General features: G+C 30.7%; 1 protein-coding gene across 3 annotated transcripts in view; it reads right to left on the minus strand.

Annotated features, from left to right (window-relative positions):
* The window catches only part of ovo (transcriptional regulator ovo), a 69,584-nt gene extending 53,195 nt beyond the window's left edge, over nt 1-16,389 (minus strand). For all 3 annotated transcript variants that reach the window (XM_024358989.2, XM_024358988.2, XM_024358987.2), the window contains exon 1: nt 16,129-16,389. In XM_024358989.2, the coding sequence (XP_024214757.1) occupies nt 16,129-16,267 (139 nt within the window). In that variant the 5' untranslated portion in view covers nt 16,268-16,389. The remainder of the gene's footprint in view (nt 1-16,128) is intronic.
* Nucleotides 16,390-18,152: the final 1,763 nt, after the last annotated feature.

An 18,152-nucleotide genomic window follows, 5' to 3' on the forward strand; every position in this document is an offset into this window, starting at 1 on the left:
ACGAAATTAAAGTTATGAAAAAATACTAAATATTTTCTCCTCTTTGTATTCTAGGATTCCGACCACTGTGCCATTCAAACCACCAACGAGTTTTTTGCCCCGTCTCGTACTGCGGTTTCGTTTCTAAAAAAAAAACACTCTGCTTGTGAGAACCTGACAAAAAACTGGAAGAGCCTAATTATAATTACTAATTGGTGAGGTCCACGAAGACCTCAACATCTTTGAGAACCGCTGAAGACTTCCAGGGGGCTCTCAGCGTAATGGAACCTATGATAGCGGTCATCATGCAAATGTTCTACCGGAAGGCAATGAATAATGAATAATGCGTAATTGGAGCGGTAATGACGAATAATTTTACAGTTACAGTTGGAATGAAGAGGTGGTGAAGAATTTCAGATGATAGGAGAGTTAAGAACAGGTGAACAAAATTACTCAAAAAAACCGATTCTAAAGATTAAATTAAAGGGCATTATTTAATAATTTTAAGATTTATTTTCTTTATTTATTAAAGAAAATATCAAACAGAAGTAAATTTCAAGAGAATAATTTAGATGTAATTATTAAAAATATTTATATTTAATTAATATTCTAAATAATCCATAAATTGATGATAAACTTCAAAAATTTAATAATAATAAGTACTATTATTATTAAGAAATTGTAAATAATTTATAATGACAATGTAGCTTTTAAGTTATAATCTGTAAAAATATTAAGGAAAATGTCTAATCTAAGTTTAATGTTTTAAATGATGCAAGAACGTGATATACAATGAACTAATTATACAATGAAGTCAATTCGGAACAATAAAATTTGGACTTACATCTGTTTTGCTGACCGTAGATAATTTGTCCTATGGAAAAGAAGAATTAAACTAATATAATATAAGTTGAATTTTCATATTTATATTCTTCGATAATAATTAATTTCATTAAGAGAAAAACAATTATAAAACTACCATTGAAGGCTCTAAGAATTATAAACATTTTATATATAATCTTATCAATTAAATAAAAATAATTTGTATCCATATATAATTAATTTTTATAATTAAAAAACTTATTATGCTTAATTTTTTATTTGGTTATATAAATTATCATCCTTAGTTAAAAAGAAGAAAATCCAGGCTGTATTTCATTTACTCGAAAACATGTTTAACAAATTAACAAAATTAAACTTAATAGCCTGCTTTAATTATTCAGTAGAGATAAGAATTAAAACATCGATTAATAAGTTCTTTATAACAAGAACAATAAATGTCAAGAAGCCAGTAAATTATGTAGGCTCGTTATTAATTTTATTTTACCTTTTTGTTTTTATGTTTTATAAGTGTATCAAATTTTATAATTAAACCTCAATTTAAAATGTATAATTGCTTTTAGAGTATAATTACTTGGTGCTTGACTGTGGCAGAACTAAAGCAGTTAAACTGTTCCTTCAGATACGAGAGAGGTCGCCACTTTCCTCAGCCCATAAAAAGTAATTAATAGCGATAATCGCAGCGCATAATGACTGCAATAAATAATAATTGTCCCAGGGCTTACGAATCATCCTTAACAAAGAAGCCAATAGAGATCCAGGACCATCTTTGATCCCGAGGACGAGGCATAGTGGAAGGACTCCAACTATCTTCGGAGATCCTTTTTTCTTTGGCGGCCTAAAGGTTAGCCACATTCCTGCCAGGGGTTGAATTATTCATTCCCTAAGAGGATAATAGCTCTAAGGAGCCTTCTATTATTACGGACCATTTGTTATGTCGGTCGGACAACAAGTTGGAATAGTTATATGAATTTTTAATTTATATTTATGGAAAAATGTTAGACGCATTCTTCCACATCATAAAGAACTAGTCTCCTGTAGAACTAGAAGAAAGGACTCACTTACACGAACCTTCAACAGGAGGACTGACATTTAAGAATAAACGTTTCTTATATCAATCCTGGCGGAGATAGGGAAGAGACAATCCAAGTCGAAGTAAAGTACGATTTTGCATTTTACAAATAATGGTACAAATAATTAAACAAAAAAAAAAATTGTTTTTATTAAAAAAATATCTAATTAAATACACCACTGTATCAGATCTGTGGCCATCAATATATATCTAAGACATTGTTTTAGGTTAAAATATTTATTAAGGTTTTAATAAAAGAATTTAGGGTGACTGAACCATTCATTACTTCAATCCTAAGCCAAGACATTCTGATTCCGATCTTAAGAGTTATGAATATAATAAGGAATTATATTATTTATTTTTTTAAATAACTGAAACCATAGCCTTAAGCCTACCTTTAATCGATTCTCAAAGGATTATAGAAGACAAGACAAGAAGGTAAGCGGGATCTAACTTCAGTCCCGGCGGACAGTTAAGGCGATCCTTTGTGGGCCTTCGAACGCAAACATGGCGGCCACAAAAAAAAGCATGACGTCATATTAGTGGGTCAAAACTTAATAGTGGGTGATCTTTATTGTCTACCAGGGTGGGCAGTATTATGCTTCAATTTCATTCCTTGTCTTATTGCCGTTCTTTGCTACGTCTTAATTATACGTTTATTTCCACCGTGTAATGGTTTTAGTGAGACATTGAGTTATAAACAATATGGTGGCGAGATACATGGGCAATGACATCATTGAATTAGGTTTGCGCAATGAAATACATTATTTATATCAGTAATTGAACCATTTTCATAAAACTGACTCTAATTGAGAGATTGTAACTTTGCAATGGCATTATCAAAAGATAAAAAGGGCAATTATATTTTAACGCCCCGGTGACCTTCCTTCATAGCTCTTTCAGCATATTTCACGACATTAGGTCTAATACAACTCGAAGCGTAGCCGACCTATACCTCAAGAGTGAAATCGATGGGTCATAGAAGAGATTGGATGGTTATTGCCGATGGCGGCTCGCACAGGGAGCGATTGCACTTGTTATGCCTTGTGGAAGTTTGCTGGAGAAGGGGGGGGGGGTGTATGAGGTTCTCATCGCCCGCTAACGGAAGTTTACCGCTGTAATGGCTGGTCTTGGCGAAGGCGATTTGCTATTCATTGTTCTAGCTCTAGGTCAACGCTGGCGATGGGAACGCAAGGGTTTGATGACTTCAGGCAGCAGTTTGCTTGGGAACTCGACTCTTATCGAGACATCGACTAAACGGAATGTAGGATATCTAGTCTGGTCATCGAGTATTTAAAACGTTTGCTTTTAAACAAAAAATTTTGCATTTTTGGAACAAATACTCTATTTTAAATTAAAGTAGATTGAACATTGTCTAATTGAACCCAACTGGACGCCTTTACGCAACAATGGATGCCAGTATAGTTGCCAAGAGACCACGTGGAAGGCCAAAAACCAGATAGTAAAAAATAAAGTATTACATAAAAGATTCGGACCGAAAAGCATGAATTAACAAGAGAGTTTAGAAAGACACGCAGTCCTGAATTAAGGAAACTGCGAAAGGTAAATATAATTCAGTGTAAGGATTGCGTTAAAACTGATTTAGTAAATTTAGTTGGCGTCACTGGACAGATGGAACGATTGATGGTATCTGCATCGAACCTTCGGCCATACTAAGCCTTTGTTATGATTATTCTTTGAAAAAGATCGTTACGTGGTTTCTAACAGGTTGGCCGACCATGGTCAAGTACTTACATTAAAAGTACAAAATTTAAAATAATTATACTTGATTACTCTTTATCCTTCCCAGTATAATTCAAATAATCATAAGACTGTTGGCCACAAGGTGGTCTCAATATTTCTGAACGACCGAACGGCATTGGAATCGTTCTGCAAGATTGCACTTGCGGTGGTAACTACATCGCATGAAATTCCCACTAACTTAGTCACACAGTTAAATAGAATCGATTATAATATCGACATAAATCATTTAAGAAAAAACAAAACAACTTCGACCAATCGATTGTCAGAGTTACTCAATGAAAAAACGACTAGATTTATATGAGCTTTTATCCTGCTTCGTTACACAGAGACGCCTCCAGGAATGTCCTTTCCCCGTTTAGACGGACATTAAACACTAAGAGGTACCTGTAAAAGGTGTTCAGTGTCGTGGAGGATGGTCGCTATGAAATGGGAATCCCATGTCCGACCAAGGATTGAGCTGATCGAGTATTCCCGAAGCGGAACTGGGACACTGGGAAGGACGTTATAACCTTCCATAGCACTTGACACATATTCACTTGCCTCAATATGGACATTTCTTATATTCCATTCTTCTATCTTAATTTTTATAGTACACCAACTCAGGGGGTTTGGTGTAATATGAGTGTAATATAAACCAGTAATATTAGGTTGTAAATTAATAAAAGCTTAACTGTTTCCAATCTAGAAATCCTTGAAAGTAAGCATAAAACCAAAAGGCTTTTAATTAAGTATTTCTTATTTTCTGCAGATCATATCGTAATATCAGTTCATGTAATGGAGGAAGCATTAAAATTCAGATGTGTGTAATTTCGTGCCATTTATTAGGAAAGTAGTATAATTAAAAAAAAACACCCTTGTGTGAATTAAAGTGATTAAATTGGTTTTTACACCGAATGATTTTAAAAATAAGATTAGATATATTATATAGTATATAATATTTATTTATAGTCAAAATGGACAAACACTGATAAAAAAGAAGGATAATTTCACACTTATCTAGATGTTTACAAAGAATATTACCCCTATTCTTATCTTTTTCTTTGTTTACTATTTCCCTTTTTCTTAAATATCTATAATTTTGACTATCTATAACGTTTTAATAGTTTTACATATATATTTTTTGAAAAATTATTCATTTATAGTTAAAATTGGCAAACGCTGAAACAAATAAAAGAAAACAAGGATAATTTTCCTTATTTGTTTATTATTAAAAAAAAATTATTTTCAGACTTATGCTATTTGTTTAAATGATTATATACTATATCACCCCTATTTTTTGTTATTATTATTCTTTGTGACTATTATTTCCTTTTTTTATTTAATATATACTCGTATAATTTTGAATATGGTGTTTTGTTTTTAATAGTTTGTACATATTATATATTTTTTGAAAAAATTATTTATAGCAAAAATGGGCAAATACGGAAAAAAATAATAAAACAAAAATATTTTATCACTTTTTTTTTTCAGGGACCGATTTACTTACTAATATTATTTGTCTAGATGTTTATAAACTCATACTATATTTTCTATCGTTGGGACCAAATTGGTCTCTCTAAACTTCTATAGCTTTGAGATACATTGTGTCAAATGTCAAAGATAAAAAAAACATCCAAAATTGCTGTTACCTCCTTATGGCTTCAGAGATTTCAATTATTGGTTAAATTTTAATAAACCATATTTGTCTAGTTGTCTCCACACTTGCCTATCTTGGGCCACTGCTTTCCAGTTTTCGCATCTTTGTTGATTCTGTCAATTCATATGATTTTTGGCTTCCCACGTGGTCTCTTGCCAACTACACTGGCATTCGTTGTAGTGTAGATACGTCCTGATGGATTCCTTCAAGCCACGTGCCCTGCCCATAACCTCCTTGCCTTCATATCGTGAGATATTGATAGACCATCTATCAATATATAATAACAAAGTCGTCTCCATGATTGAATCCGTAGGAGTTACAAACAATTTTGTTTCAAACATATCCAAAACGTATGATTTTGGTAAGTTAAATAATTTAAAATTAGTTGAAACTTCACCCAAATATGGGTGCTAATATGTTATCAAGAGGTCCCTGTCACCCTCCTATAGGTGACGTAGCGATAAGCTTGTTGAATATAGATAAATAAAAAAAAAGACTATAAAGGATCATTACTAGTTGAAAACATGTTAAGAATATGTAATTATTTATTAATACTTACTTATATAACAGTTTTGTGCGTAACTTAGGAATATAAGTGAGGATAACTTAATTCCATATTTATTTAATAATATATTAACATGTAAATAGTTTTAAATTGTGGTAATAATTGGCAATTACCGAAGGACCTTTGTCAGCTGCTGAGGAGACGTGGAAGGAGGTAAAGGCTTATAGGGGCTAAGAGTTCATCGACCTCTCCCCACCTCTGCTTCTAGAAAGAACCTGCGAATAATCTCTGGCCTAAAAATATTTTAAAATTGCCAGTAAATTTCAGAAAATATTTTTAATACTCCAGAACATTTAAAAACTAATTATACTGGTTTAAGGTTTGAAATATATGGATTTTCTTCTTTTTTTTTTACATACAAATCACTTGATACAAAATGATCAATAACTTTGAAAAAAAAAATACAAATATTTAAACAGTTAATACTCTTTTTGTTTTCCATTAGAACAGCAAAAGCATGAAAATTCAAAAACGTTTGGTAAAAAATGCTCTTGGTATGCCGTTTTAAATTTACAACAGCCAGACAGGTTGACATGTCAGGACGATATTGCTTTGAAGTTGAGGCGCCATCCTTTATTGCAGACTACTTTCTTTTGTTTAATAAAGATATAAATTCATTTGTAAATCAAAATATGGATAAATAATTTCAATAATATTTCGAAAAAAAATATGTTATTGTTTTAATTTAATTGCCTTATTAAAAATGCTATATTAAAATGAATTATTATTATTATATACTCACTAAGCATCTTCACATTACTGATAATTGAGCCTTCTAATACCAACAGTTTCCAGAAAAATACTTTAAATAATATTTCTTGTCGTTAAAGTTTTAATTTTTTTCTCGTAAAAGAAGGCCCAATTAATAATAATATTTATAAAAGTCCTGTGTCCCTCCAAACCCATATTACCACAATCATCCCATCTACGTTTCAGTATACTCCAAGGTTCAGTGTTTATTAATATTTTAGGGATCTGTTCGTTATTTAGTCCCACAACCTTGTATGCCAAAGTGCTATAACCTAAATTATATTATGCTATAACCTCAATTTAGCGTTGTCTATTTATATGTTGTTTTTATCAGTTAATAAAAAAAATAATCTCTAATACAATTATACATTTTTCATTTTTTTTTTTTTTATAATTTCTCATTGTTTCAATAGGCACCTCGAAATTATTTACAAAGTATATTCATGACTTAATGATACTGTTATTATTATTTTTGTTTATTTTCCAAGATACTATCTACTGCGAGATTTAGATATCTATGTGAGATAAAGATGGATTTTTTTTTGGAATAACGTAAATTTATAAAGCAATAAATTCCAGAAGATACAATTCAAAGATAATTTTATACAGAAAAGAGGAAGGCTATGGAAGAAACAGTGGGTGTTGAGGTCTCGGTTGTGGGTAGCGAGTTTTTATAACAAACTAAGACTCCATAAAAGGATATCAATAATATTTTTTTTTTTAAATTAAAAACTTCAATTTAAAATAAGGAGTTGTTTTCCTGAATGTAGACGGATAATGCATATTATAGCTAAGTTGATTCAAATTTGTATATACTCTTTTGATTAATATATTTTATTTTATTTATTTATATCTGTAATTTATTTTAAATGATTTATTATAAAATATTTAGTTTAAAATTTTCGATTAGTTGTTCTTTGATGCAGAATACGGACAATAAGGAACAAATTAGAAGCGTATTAAAGAGTGGTGGAATTTATTTTGAGAATCAACTCTGACACAGCATCTTCAAATTTTTATAACTTCATCAAAATTGATACTATTGCCATAATTTTTGACAAAAAAAATTATGTAGGCGTTAATTTAAATTCATAATTTTTCAGAGGGCCCGAAAATAACCCGTAAAGAAAAAAAAAAATTTAAATCACTTCCAGTGGACTATTATATCCAAAAAGATATTCCAGTTTCAAAAATAAAACAAATAAGAATCAAATAACTAATTTAAGGAATTTTTTGTTTAGCGGACTTTCATGAAAACGAATAGGCGGTGAATGATGAAAGAGTTTACTAGCAATCAATTATTGCAGAAAAACACGGTTCCATTACTGCCGAAGTACTTTCCAAAACATTACTTCAAATGTGCTAAAACCATCCCTGCAAAAAGGGTGACTTTCCTACTTTCTTTCTTTATTATTTTTTTTTTGTTATGACCCTTCATGTTTACTGCAGCCCTCCGAAGTACCCACCGCCGACATTTAGTGCAAGACCTTCCAGACGATGATGTACGTCCCATAAACTATGTCTGCCATTTAACTACTCAAACTTTGCCAACTTTTCGTACCTTTCTCGGCCCTAAGCGGCTTATTGTAAGAGAAACAGGTAGCACCAACCTTCTCCTTTTAAATCTTTTCCAGGAACTGAAGACACAAAGGAAATTTTTGAACTAAAAGAGTCATCAACCTCTACTGCAAAAAGAGAGCAGTTTTCCGAAAAAGAATAATTCCAATCCCTTATTAGGAAAATTAGGATATTTACAATATTTTATAATCGTTAGGTTGGAACAAACAGAGAATATCTCTGACCAAACATTTTCTGTTGTCCCTTTGATACTGTTAAGAAAACAGATAATTATGTTTAGATCCCGTCACTCTGGCGTCTCGTAGTAGTAATAAATTATCAGGAAAATATAATCAATTTATAATTTAATTTCATCTTAAAATTGATTTGAGAGGGACCAGTTTCAGAGCATGATGGACACCATTATTCTGGACTCTTTGTTTTATTCTTTTATTGATATGCCATTTATCAGGAACTCAACTTGGGCAGCCTCTGGCAATTTTTTGAGTTCTTCCTCTTCTTATAATAATAACAATAACAGTAAGCCAAAATTGATTTTTATGAATTTCTAATTTTCAAGATGTAAAGCAATTGGCTCAATACGTGCAATAAAGACAATATTTAAAACCATAAATATTCGGTTTAATTCTTATTCAGGTCTGTTGATAAATATAATGTTTTTTTATGGACTTAATTTTCAGCTGAAGACGTTTTTAAACATGAAGGAATTCAATAAGATTGTATTTGTCAGGACGAAATTGAAAAAATAATATGTTATTAATTATAACTTTTATAATTTTATGAAGCGTGTTCGAATAAATAAATTAAAAAAAAAAAAAAGCAAGCTTAAAAATAAGTGCTCCGTCACTCTCAGATGAAAAGTTTTTGCGTTTTCATTAATACTTAGAAACAAAAAAAAAGATGGCGGGAGGAATAAATATTTGAGACCGCCTAAAGGCATTTAAAAAATATTTCTTGAACGCTCAAGTTTAGAATAACATAGCAATTCTTCAAGTCCACACAGACATACTGAAGATTTGCAATATGGGTCGAAACGTTGGCATTTGCAAAATATATTTTATTTTTTCCTATTTTTAGTTCCATTCTGACCGTGACACGGACATCTTATTCTTTATTTATATTTTATTCTCCTATAATTATATTAACTTTCTGAGTTGAATTGATATTATAATGATAAAGCAAGAAGGACAGTCACGAATTTATAAGTTCCACGGACTGGATGGCTATGAGAATACTCTAGGGGCAGGAACTCACGCCGAAGATGCGCTCGAAGAAAGGGCATAGGTCGCAACGCATAATCCAACCCCGGCATGAGATAGCGAAGAGCCACGTTTTGAATGCAAATTTCGATTCAGGCGGGACAACGATGCATCGAAACAATGGATCGATAAGTGAGGGCCAGAGCTTATAAATTCGATAACTGTCTATCGAGTTGTCAGGGATGGAAGTTTAAATTCGCGAATATTTTTATATCTCTCTTAATGCTAATATATATATTATTATATATCATAATTATATACGCAAAGTTATAAGAACAAAGAAGATTCTACAACTGAAAAGGTGGATAAAAGAAAATAAAATCTAGAAACACGTGCTCAACGAAGGAATTCATTTGACGGCAATGGTCCAATCATGAGATAGAAAAATTGTAACTTATTTCACTTAATTAAATGAAATTAATTGAGAAGTTGTTGTTTTCTAAAAAGAAAGAACATTTAATTGTATTTTTCGGAAAGCTAGTGGAATTGTACTTAGCACCACTGTGAACTGAGCCATTGATATTTCCATTCGTATAATATCTATACAATGCCTTCAGTTGAAGGAAAATGAAGAACTGTGAACATCATCCAGCTCGAAAGGAATGCAATCAGAGCGTAGAATAAGTACGGATAGGAAAAGAAGAGGCTGAGGACAGTGGCAACTATTCTTCTCATTGCAAGAAGTAAAAAACAGAATTGGATATAGTAGACCCGCCCTTGGGTGGAAGGCTTTTCTTTTGTAATGGCGTTCCCATGAGGCTCAAAGGGGGGCCCCTTGACGTGGAAACTGTCTCGGATTTTCACGGAGGGACATTCCGCCCAGAGCGCTTCTCAGAAGATACGGATGAGCTCCGCTAGATGATGAAAAGCTTCCATTATGTAACTCTTATAAAGGAGGGAGGGGGGCCTCTTAACGCAGTCCCGTATAGAATTGATTCGAGATCCGGCCTCAGCTCTGTATTATTCTCGTCTTGATTGTATTCATTTTTGGACGATGTGAACAATTGGCAAAGAGTTCTTCGTCGTGCCTGGACTGTTCTCTTCGTCTCGAAGAGGAGGGATTTGGAGCTCTTGTGATTGAAGACGATACACCTGTTATTTGAAATCAGAGTAGGGAAGTTCGGTTCTTTAACTAAGCCGATTCCATCCTTGTGATTCTACGATTATTTAATTTTTTTTATTTAAAAAAAAACAACAACATTAATAATAAAAAAAGGGTTTTGTAATTCTTATTTAATTTAATTTACTTAGTTTATGTTTTAATAATTTTTCACATATTTTAATTCATAATTATCCACACCTTAGTTAAATTTTATTTTTTGTAATCTATCTATTTTCTTACTTCGTTTCTTTGTTTTAGTGTTCGTATTTTTTTTTTTTAGATCTGATGAAGCCCTGCAACTTGGGGTTCAAAAAATCTGGTCATAGAAAATAAAAACAGAAACCTATCTACAACTTTTGCTTTTTGCAAAAAAAACATGAACTTATACTATTAATTCTAAAAATACAACGTGTTGAATTTTAATAAATAAAAACGTAAAAATGAAATACTACAAATATTCGACGACTGGTTTCAATCCCTCATCGTAAATTGTACAAAAGTGAAATAAAAATTCCTAATATTTATTTTTTACAATAAAAAAAAAATTAAAATAGTCTTTACTTCCTTTAACTATGCACACATAATACTTACTCCTTTCCTTAAGTGTAATAAAGTAATGAAATTAAACATTATTACTAAGATATTACTTTCTTAAATCATGGATTCTACTCAATGGATCAACACCAAGTGGATCTTGAATCTTTCTTATGAATCACTTGAGAGTACGATTCTTTCAGCGACTAAACTTGAAGTTAATGATGCCGAAAATATATATAGGAGTTTAATGAAGTCGTATTTTAATAGATTAACTAGTTTCAGTAGACAATTAGAGGAGATCTTAATTATTAAAATATTAGAAGGTTTCCCAAGCCACTCGAGCTCCATATTTAGCGACAGTTTACCTTACCTTTGAAAAATTTATTTTAAACGTGAAAGGAAGACTTAAATTAGAAAGTTAGGTAAACCGAGCAACATTGAAAAAGTGGTTAAAATTTGAAAACGACGTGAATAATAGTATTATTATATTTTAGAATATTACTTTTTTTACTTTCTATAATATAATAAATTTAATATATTACTTCATTATATATTTTTCTGTTTGTAAACATATATATGGTTTTCGTCTGTTATGAAATCATCAATTAATTTATTAGATACGTTTTGTGCGAATAGAATGTAGTATGGAAATTAAAATATAGCAGAGGGTTTTATTATATTTTTTTTCAAGACAAAAAGGAGTTTTATTAAATTCAAATATCAGCGATAAATAGTAATGTTAAGATTAAAAATTCTTTATTAGTATAACAATGACAAATTCGAAAACGTATGCATTTTTTTTCACGATTACCGCACCTTCCTTCCTGTGCGGCGTTAAAATCCTTCGTGGCCTCAGCCATTGAGACCCGCATTTCCGCCCCTAGCTACCATCTACGGCTCTATGAGTGATGGAATTGGACTGAGGTACAGTTAGGCGTACTTTCGATATGTGGATGTCTTCAGGGGAAGTGCATGCCGGCTTGGAAAACGTGTTTGCCTTTGGCACAGCCGTTGCATAACGTTCTGGGATAGTAATCTATCTGAAGTTCAAGGGTATTAGAAGTGTTGAATATTCTTCTCTGTTATAGACCACGAAACATACAATATACTTATACAACTGAAAATTGTATAATTATAATACAGGTGACAATGATTAAATCTTATTGTTTATTAATACCTAAAACAATATTGGAAAAAAATAAACATGCATACACCAGATAACACTATTATCGAGAAATATTTTATAATACTTATTCAATAAATCACTTAGAAATAAATAAAATTTGAAGTTAAAAAACTAAAAAATCATAAATTTGTATTTTAATCATAGGTGATTTTTTTTTTCTCGATTTTTCTCTATTGAATATTAAATATTGTAAATAATTGTGACTATTTATTACTATAATACTTTTTATAATTTTCAAAACATAGACTGGTCAACATAGATCCATGATTAAAGTACTAATTCGATCACTAAAGCAATAAGAACTGGAAACAGTTAGACTATTTCGAATCTAGGTCTACATATATGTTTTTAAAAGTGATATAAAGTATAAACAGTCACAAAAAGAATTAATAAATAAAGGATTTTTACTTATTTATTTATTTTATTAATATTAACACACTTTGGAGTTTATATACGAAATATTACTATTATAATTTTTATAATAAATTATAAAAAATCTTTGACATCAATAAATATGAAAACATTTTAAATAATCAGTAAACTATTTTGTTTCATTTCATGCAAACAAAAATGTCTTAATTGATGAATTATCTTGAGGAACTCCTTAATTAGAAAGCAGAAATCTTTCTTCCCGGCGTTTTGAAACCGGTATTTTCAAAAAGTCAGGAGCAACCTTGGTTGGGGAAAATGTACAGACCTTTTTAAAAAGGAAAAATAAAAAAGACCTTAATGAGATCGTGAGTAGAAGCAGAAATAATTGCGACTCCCTAACAAAATCCCCTTGCCCTTGGGAGCGATACCACGCTTCCCACAGGAATCAGTTCTAGGCGTTTCATTCAGTTGATTATAGGATACATCAGTGAATTATTATTACATATAATAATATATTTTTATTAATGACCAAATATTATATTATTGAAAAAAAAATCAATAACATAAAAGTAATATTATAAATTATCAAAATTTATAATGTGAGCCAAAAGCCAAGCTTTTAAATTGTTGGAAGAAATTATTTCCAAGCAATTACAAAATGATTAGTGAAGATATTTTCATAATTAATATGATAGTCAATCTCGATATTATTGCGTTGTCATAATGCTTACGATTTCAGACACAGCTACAATAAAAAAGAAACAAAGAAAATATTGATGAATGAATTCGTCTATAATATTAAATTTAATTATATCACAAGATCATTTTGATTGTCCTAAAGATAGTCATAAATGGTAAAACATAATTAATTTATATATTTAAAAAAAACATTCCTTTAAGATTATTTGTTAAAATTTTTAAAAAACACTATCGTTACCTCGAGAAGTTACAGAGTTTAAAGGAAATAAACATTATTGACATCCTTAGCTATCTTTAGCTATAAGGGAACTGCATTAAGTGAACATAGGACAGAGGATTACGCTTTTAGTATTTACTAACATAAAATAGATACTAAAATAGAATGATACTTTTATTTATGCAAAGACAAGAAAAACAGGTTTTCGTATGTCTAAGTTATTTTCCAAGAAAAGTTCTTAGTTTTAAAGGCGATTAAGAAAAAAAATATAGCGTTTGTAATATTGTGCACCTTTTTTGCAGTTTTTAAATTCAAGAATTTAAATTTTTATTTATAACTTCATTTAGGTTTGTATTGATAATAATTGAAAAATATATATATACAGAAAAGCGATGCATTATTCGTTCTCTATACCTAAAACGAAATTTAAGAATTTATAAGAATTATACGCAAGAATACGAAGGATAATCCGGCAATATTTTAGACAGTATAAATTTGTTGAAATTATTATATCAATACAATAATTATTTATGAAGAAAAAAAAAGTTATAACGTAGCTTTTCTTGCAGAAAAAAAAAATTATTTTGTATTCTATAGATTGGACCATAGACTGGCTGGAACTTGTAACCATTAATACCTTCAGGAAAGTCTTTAGACGACCTCACTAAAGAAACCTTTACAGGTTTATTTTTCATTATTGCATCCTTAATAATCTGCTCTTAAATATTAATGATTAATAGTAAATAGTATCTATCAGTTCAAATATAATAAATATTCTTTAGTTAATATTGGCATTTAATCAAAACTAGTTTTAAGATAGGAATTTATCGCTGTATCTCAAAATGAGTGGCTAACATTACAACGATAAGTTGACAAAATGTTATTCAATGTCAACACTGATGAATCAAGAGGGGGCTCAGGGTCGGCTTCCCCCTCCGGCTAAATTAAAAGAAAATTTGGTTATTGGAATAATTTTAAATTATATATTTCATATTTTCATTCATTCAAAACGGAAGAAGCAGTAGTATATAGTAATTGGAATGAAATTGTACATTTATAAAATATTTTTTGCCCTTAAATTAAAATGTTATCGATTATGCAATTTAATAATAGATTTGAAATAGTTTTAACTATAAGTGGAAAATTAAATAATAAATATCCAAAATGTATGAACATACTTAAAAATATAAATCTAACTATTTTTATTTTTTTTTATTTTTTAGTTCAATATATCTTGTTTCGACTCATTATCTCGGATATGTTTTTCTAGGATGTTTCTAATGTATCCTAGTCAATCCCTTAGCTAAGTATTGAAGTTGGATAGTATACAATGCCTACCCAGACGTTAGGGCGTAACCAGGTAGGAAATGGAGCCTCCAGACTTTACCCTTCGTGACCTGGGGTCGAACTAGAAAGATTTCTTCGGAGAAGTCTGTCCCTAAGTAGGATTCCACTTTTCACGGAAGTCCAAACAAGAATTTAACGGTAAAATTTATCCTCACAAATAGGTTTACAATTAGCAGAATATATAACTAATTTGTACAAAAAATATTTAACTCCTTCATAATTAGGAAGTCCAAAAATCTTTAAAAAAGATCTCCAAATTTAATAAAGGTTTGATTTAATTCAACATTTCATACCGCGTACAGTCCAACAAGTTCTTGTCCTATACTCTCATGATAGACAGCAGAGTAATTGTATTTTATATAAATAATATTATTTCGGCAAACATAAATCAAAATAAATTTTATAAGTTCGGTTTTAATTTTGATGTTTCATTAATATTGTATTTCATCCTAGGAAAAGACTTCAAGGTCTGAAAGCCTTCGCAACGGAACTAAGGCGCTTCCGGCTATTTTTCGTCGACTGGAGCTCAAACCTTTGTAAACAACTTTAAATAGAAAGGAGAATTGGAGAATTTGTTTTTATTAAAATATTATTCAAAATTTCCAAGAAAAAAAATCAGAAACAAAAAATTCATTTTTTTTTTTTAAACTGAGATTTATTTATTCCAAATCTTCGTTTTATCTCTACAGGTCCATTTAAAAGACAAAATATAATTTGGAAAGCGAAAAGCTCATTAGGAACCCATAACGAGTCTGTTTCTTATTTATTGCCTATTTGTATCTATTATTATTGTTATATCTAGAGGAAAAAGAGAAATCCAAGGAATAGAACTGTGGAGTTTAAATGAAATAAATAGCTTCGAAGGATGTGATTTTTAGATATTGAAATATAGTAGCATAACTATTGGTGGGAATGACTGTACTAAAGAACAAAGAATATAGATGCTAGAGATTGATGTAAGTTCGAAAATATTGCAACAATCCTCAAAATAACAATAATTCATGGACTTAACCTTCTCAAGTTCAAACCAAATTCAGGTCGTGAAACATGAATTTAGTGAGTTTTGATAGTTTGAACCTGAGTTCCCTAAGAACACAACTCAGTTTCTATAACTTTTCCTAAGGCAAAAGTTATAGAAACTGAGTTGTGTTCTTAGGAAGAAGTAGGAGTTCAATGTTTTACGAAGTAGGATGTAGATAAGATAATCCTTAGAGCTAGGACTTACCGTTCTGATTCTTGGATACGATGAGTGACAGCGGCTCGGGGCTGCCGGGTGGACTTAGTTCCTCCCTCGACTTCTGCGCTTCCAAGAGCTTCAACTGCTGCTGAAGAAGCCTGTTCTTAATGAGGAATATCTTAGGCATGATGAGCAGATCTCACTTTGTTGTGTCTTTGGCTGTAGCCACTATAGTCTCAGATCAACCGGACAACACCACTCACTGGACACATCACATACCAACTTGGCCCTCTGACAGCAAGAGACTGAGCCCGGTAGGACCGTTGCCCGCAGAGCCGGGGAGGGGGGGGCTCAAAGTCACGGTCGCCATCTTTTACCCCCACCACTGGGCTCCGCTACAGGTGTATCTGTCCTTTCGCTGCAATCACCGTTCGTCGAGCGCTAATGTCGAAAATAAACATAGCCCACTTTTTATCCAGAACCCATTTTCGATCTCCGTCCATTCATTCTCCTCGACTCGCTGAACAAATGCTACTTATACAGGATACTGTAAATTAATTACAACTTCAAGGATTTAAACAATACACAATACAATATAGTTTTTTTTAATATACTTACTTTATCACATTACAACAAGTCCCATTCCGGCCAAGATAACATCTAACAATCCAAAATATGTTCATGATATTGATGGAACCTGATAATAAACCCACCAATCTAAGCGATTTTCCTTCTAAATCGTGTAGGATACAAAACTACCTGAAAAATTCTAGTTAGGCAATTATTATAATTATTCTTAATTTAAAACAAATTTGATCCTTCTTTTCTCTCAACTTTATTCTTTACAACTTTTCCAACGTTTCGACCCTCAGGTCATTCTCAAGGATACCTTCATATTGATGTCATTTCCTTTTTCAAATCTTAAAAATGCAGGCTAATTGCCTTTGTCCCATATAACCTTTTCTAAATAATTTTTTCCTAGATTTAAACCTCTGTTTTAATTTGCAAATGTGTGTGAAAAAAATAAGAAAAGTGTTTTATAAAAGGTATAAATCTAGGAAAAAAATATTTAGAAAAGGTTATATGGGACTAAGGCAACTAGCCTGCATTTTTAAGATTTGAAAAAGGAAATGACATCAATATGAAGGTATCCTTGAGAATGACCTGTCGGTCGAAACGTTGGAAAAGTTGTAAAGAATAAAGTTGAGAGAAAAAAAGGATCAAATTTGTTTTAAATTAAGAATAAACTAAACCACTCTCAAACAAGAATAAATAAAATTAATCTAATATTATAATTATTTTATAATTATATAATAGTAGATTGAAGTTAAGCCTATGAAATTCTTAACAAGAATATCAAAGGATCTTTCTTAAGAAAGAATTTTTTTTTTTTAATTTATTACTTAAGAAAGTGTTCATTTTATTTATTTATTTTGTTTACTACCACATCTACCAGGGCCCTGTTTCACAATGAAAGCTAATAGTATTGGTTCATAAATACAAGTAAAGAAACAACGTGGTAATGGCAATAATACCTTTTTCATAATAGGGATAGCTTACTATATTACAGGAGTTAAAAAATGCTAAAGTACATGTTACTATTATACAAATTGTATTAAGGTAAATCTACAAGACTAATAGTATTAGCTTGTTCTTTATTATGGAACAGGGTCCAAGTGGCCCTTGAACGACTAAAGTTTTATTTATTAGAGGGATATAGTCTCGTGCAAAAGATATCCTTAACTATGTACAATGCTTTAACCTTTCAATCATTATACAATCAATAATAAAGATAGTTATAAAGACAAATTATGTAAAAAAAAATTATAATTGCTATGTAATTAAAGAATGAAAGAGAGAATATCAAAGCAATTGATACTTAAAAAATTATTAAAATAAATAATTGACTTATCAAAAAGAAGTGATTTTGTATCTTTTTTGTCCAAAAAAGAAAGGTAAAAAAAATTAATATTGAGTTTATAGCAGCAATTTCCTCCATATTTAACTGCTGGGAACTGGGAGTGGAATTTCGTAAATCATTTAGTATTGTATTGTCCTTTATATCTCTAAGC

This window comes from Halyomorpha halys, unplaced genomic scaffold (assembly GCF_000696795.3).
Source record: "Halyomorpha halys isolate HHAL.00 unplaced genomic scaffold, Hhal_1.1 Scaffold517.1, whole genome shotgun sequence".
NCBI lineage: Eukaryota > Metazoa > Arthropoda > Insecta > Hemiptera > Pentatomidae > Halyomorpha > Halyomorpha halys.